This window comes from Apium graveolens, chromosome 1, assembly GCF_009905375.1.
Source record: "Apium graveolens cultivar Ventura chromosome 1, ASM990537v1, whole genome shotgun sequence".
Classification (NCBI taxonomy): domain Eukaryota; kingdom Viridiplantae; phylum Streptophyta; class Magnoliopsida; order Apiales; family Apiaceae; genus Apium; species Apium graveolens.
Window position 1 is genome coordinate 195,227,821 of NC_133647.1, and position 3,256 is coordinate 195,231,076.

The 3,256-nt window shown below is 32.5% G+C and overlaps 1 protein-coding gene across 1 annotated transcript; it reads right to left on the minus strand.

Annotated features, from left to right (window-relative positions):
• Window positions 1-409: 409 nt before the first annotated feature.
• On the minus strand, window positions 410-2,621 carry LOC141675477 (GATA transcription factor 1-like). Its single transcript, XM_074482042.1, has 2 exons — window positions 2,409-2,621; window positions 410-1,251 (listed from the first exon to the last, which is right to left on the minus strand). The coding sequence occupies exons 1-2, from the start codon at window positions 2,529-2,531 to the stop codon at window positions 631-633; spliced, it is 744 nt and encodes a 247-aa protein (XP_074338143.1). The 5' UTR covers window positions 2,532-2,621; the 3' UTR covers window positions 410-630.
• Between the last annotated feature and the right edge of the window lie 635 nt (window positions 2,622-3,256).

The window sequence follows — 3,256 nt, forward strand, 5'->3', positions numbered from 1 at the left end:
AGAACAGAGCTGATAGCACCAAGTATAAGAGCATATTTACTGTAAAAAACTCAACAGGCAAAGAACTGGATGACATTCATCAGCAGATTTGCTAAGTTTTAAACTTTAATACAATGAAATAGCAGAAATGTTAACCCGATCCCAGCTAGAATTGTATCAACCCATTCTTCTCTCTCTTTTCTCATTCTTTTCCTAGAAGCTTAGGATTCTTGTTTGTTCTCTCCGTAAAATAATAATAATAAAAAAATATGCTCACCTGAATCGACTAGGCTAATTCATCCAAATGACATATACAGTTTTCATGAATCCTACAAGTAAGAAGAATGTGCAATATCATAGTATCAAAAAACTAAAAAAAAAGGTCCCGTAATCAATCAAAAGTAACTGTCAAGTCTTATGCTAAAGGATATCAAAATTATGTGCATTAAGATTTCAGCAAAGAAACCAAATTTTGGGAATAGACGTCTTGATAAATACGTTCATAATTCCAAAACCAATTTTTCTTTTCCTGTCTAATTAAAATTTTCTAATATTGTTGACGCAATTCAACAGAAATGGTTCACTAAACTTCTAGCCCATTACAACAGACATTAACTCCTAGTGAAGATAGGAAAAAGTAAAAATATCGAACTACTCACCCCTATCCAACCTATATCCACAGACTCCATCCAGCATCATCTCTCCAGTTTGAATCCGCCTTCTCTTTTCCATAATCTTTTTGTGAGAATTAGAATGCACCTTGCTCGAAAATGTTGGACTGTTAGCTGGACGATACTCAGGAACAAGCCGCCCTGACCTGTACCTTACACCGCAAGCATTGCATAACGTCTTAGGCCCCATAGGACCAGCACGCCATAGCGGGGTATGATCTGTTTGACAATGCTGACACCTCCTGCCAATTTCAGCACCCCTGCTGACTTTCTTTGACACGAACAATGACTTCTCCTGTTCTTGCTTTGGGTTCTCCATGCTAGCTTTATTCCACTGCCACCCCTGCTGAACACACAACTCTGGGAACCTTCTTCGTCTTTTCCTTAAACCTTTGCTACGTCCACGAACTGGGAAGCTGATAGGAGTCATAAGATTTCCTATGTAACTCCTACCACTGTTTTCTAACACAGATATAGGACTCAGGTGATTTTGATCATTCGGAAAAATGCCTCTTTGATCCGAGATTACATCCATACAAGTTTCAAGCGATGGGAATGCATCTTTGTTCGATAACCATTCCAATTCTTCCTCTTCAAATTCCTGAACAGGAACAACTATATGACTTGGTCCCTAGTCCAAACTATATCACAAACACTAAGTTAACACCGCAAAAATCACCACATTTATGTCTAACATCATCCAAGTACATGTCCCATCTATAGCCAAAGAGACTGGGGCAGAAAAAATATTTGCATTGTAGTGTATATATATATATTTACCATAGTGAATTTCTACTTGCAAATGATTCACTCAGACATGTACGTGAGAACAATTGTTATGCACTTTTTTCTAACAAAAGCATAATAATGTATACTACAATAACAAAAGCATAATAATGTATAGGGCTTTTTTGAAAAATACCAAGTCTAAAAACATTTTTGCAAAATACTGTCATTTTTTTTTGCAAAAATACGTTTTAATTTGCAAAAATACTATTTTTCAATATTTTTTGCAAAAATACGTTTTTTTGGCAACCGGAATCAACTGCATGCAACCTTTGACGAGTTTCTGCAATTACATACAACCTCAAATCAACCAAAAAAACTTTATTCAACTAGTTGCATATCTGGTTGACTTTGGTTGATTTCGATTTATTCCGTATTTTTACAAAAAAAATCAGAATATAGTAAAATCGCAAAAAAAACTTAGAAAAGTAAGTATTTTTTGGTAAATTCTCAACTACAAAAATTACTATGTGCCAACTAATTGTTATAAAAGGCGTCAAAAGTTGATACAACCCGAAACCTGACACGATAAAATCAAATTGAACAAATTTCACGGACTTAGCCAAACCCGACATAAATCAATTGAGATTAATATTTTTTTTAAATGGCACTACTAGACTACTAGTCTCCTACGTTATTTCACATTCAAAATTTTGTAAAGAGCGCCACAAATTAATAATGGGAAAAAAATAATAATAAATCAACCCAGCATACATCATACATGCGACAGTGTGACACAATTACGTAAACTTTTAAATTTTTTATTAATGAAATACCGAAAATACCCTTTCAGGCACTTGTCTAATTTTACCCACACTAGGGTTTGTAAGGACAAAACAGACTCCTCAAAAATTCATATTCACACAGCCGCTACACAACCCTGGACTCAGTAACTCACTCCCAACTCGCCCGAGTCAAACCCAACTCGGTCCGAGTCTGAACGATTCAGACAAAAGGGTAGATAGTACTTACAGGAACAGGAAGAGGGTCATCATCTTTGTGTCCATTAATGGAGATTAAGGAAGAAGAGGAGAAGGGTAGTTTGGTCTTTTCCTCATCATCAGAAAAATTGAGAAGGTCATCTAATGATTCCATTGTAGAGAGAGAGAAGGGTTGTTTTGGTTTGTATGTTGTTTGAGGGTTTGAAGAGGGCTTGGCTTTTGAATTGGATGGATGTAGCTTTAGTTCTGGTTGTGTTATAATAATATACTTTTATTAATTAAACTTTTTTTTTAAACAATAAATGGAATATAACTATTTCTTGAAATAATTACAGTTAAAACTCTTTAAAGTAACATGGTAGGGATCAAGAAAAAATATTACTTTAGCGAGTTTATTATTTTACTGGGAGTAAAAATATATTATGTCCATTATGTTGAGACCGAATAAAATATTATTTTAGCGAAGTTATTACTTTATCGATTATTACTTTATCGAGTTTAACTATACGAAGAATGTAAAAATTGTTATTATAGCTAAATTTATGTTAATTGATTTTCATAGTGTCTAATAAGGGTTCTTGGCAATTTTTTTAAAAAAATAATAATATATTTTCTTGAATAAGTTTAAAATAAATTTTAGTAAACTCAACTAATATTACATTATATATATAATAATAAAAAACTATTAATATAAATTAGTATCAAAATTTAAAACATATGTTAATAATGTAACATATGTTATATTACATAGTCATATCCGAATATGTGAAATTATATCATTATTATATAATATACATATATGGATATTATTCAATTTTTTGTTAGTCATACTGCCAATATAACCATTTGATCTTTAAACAAATTAGTCATAATCGTTAT

Bases quoted from the DNA above. Each gene is read 5' to 3' on its own strand.
- LOC141675477 (XM_074482042.1), bottom strand. From the start codon at position 2,531: ATGGAATCATTAGATGACCTTCTCAATTTTTCTGATGATGAGGAAAAG. The intron at 1,252-2,408 runs GTAAGTACTATC...GTTCCTGTTCAG, and splicing joins ATGACCCTCTTCCTGTTCCT to GAATTTGAAGAGGAAGAATT.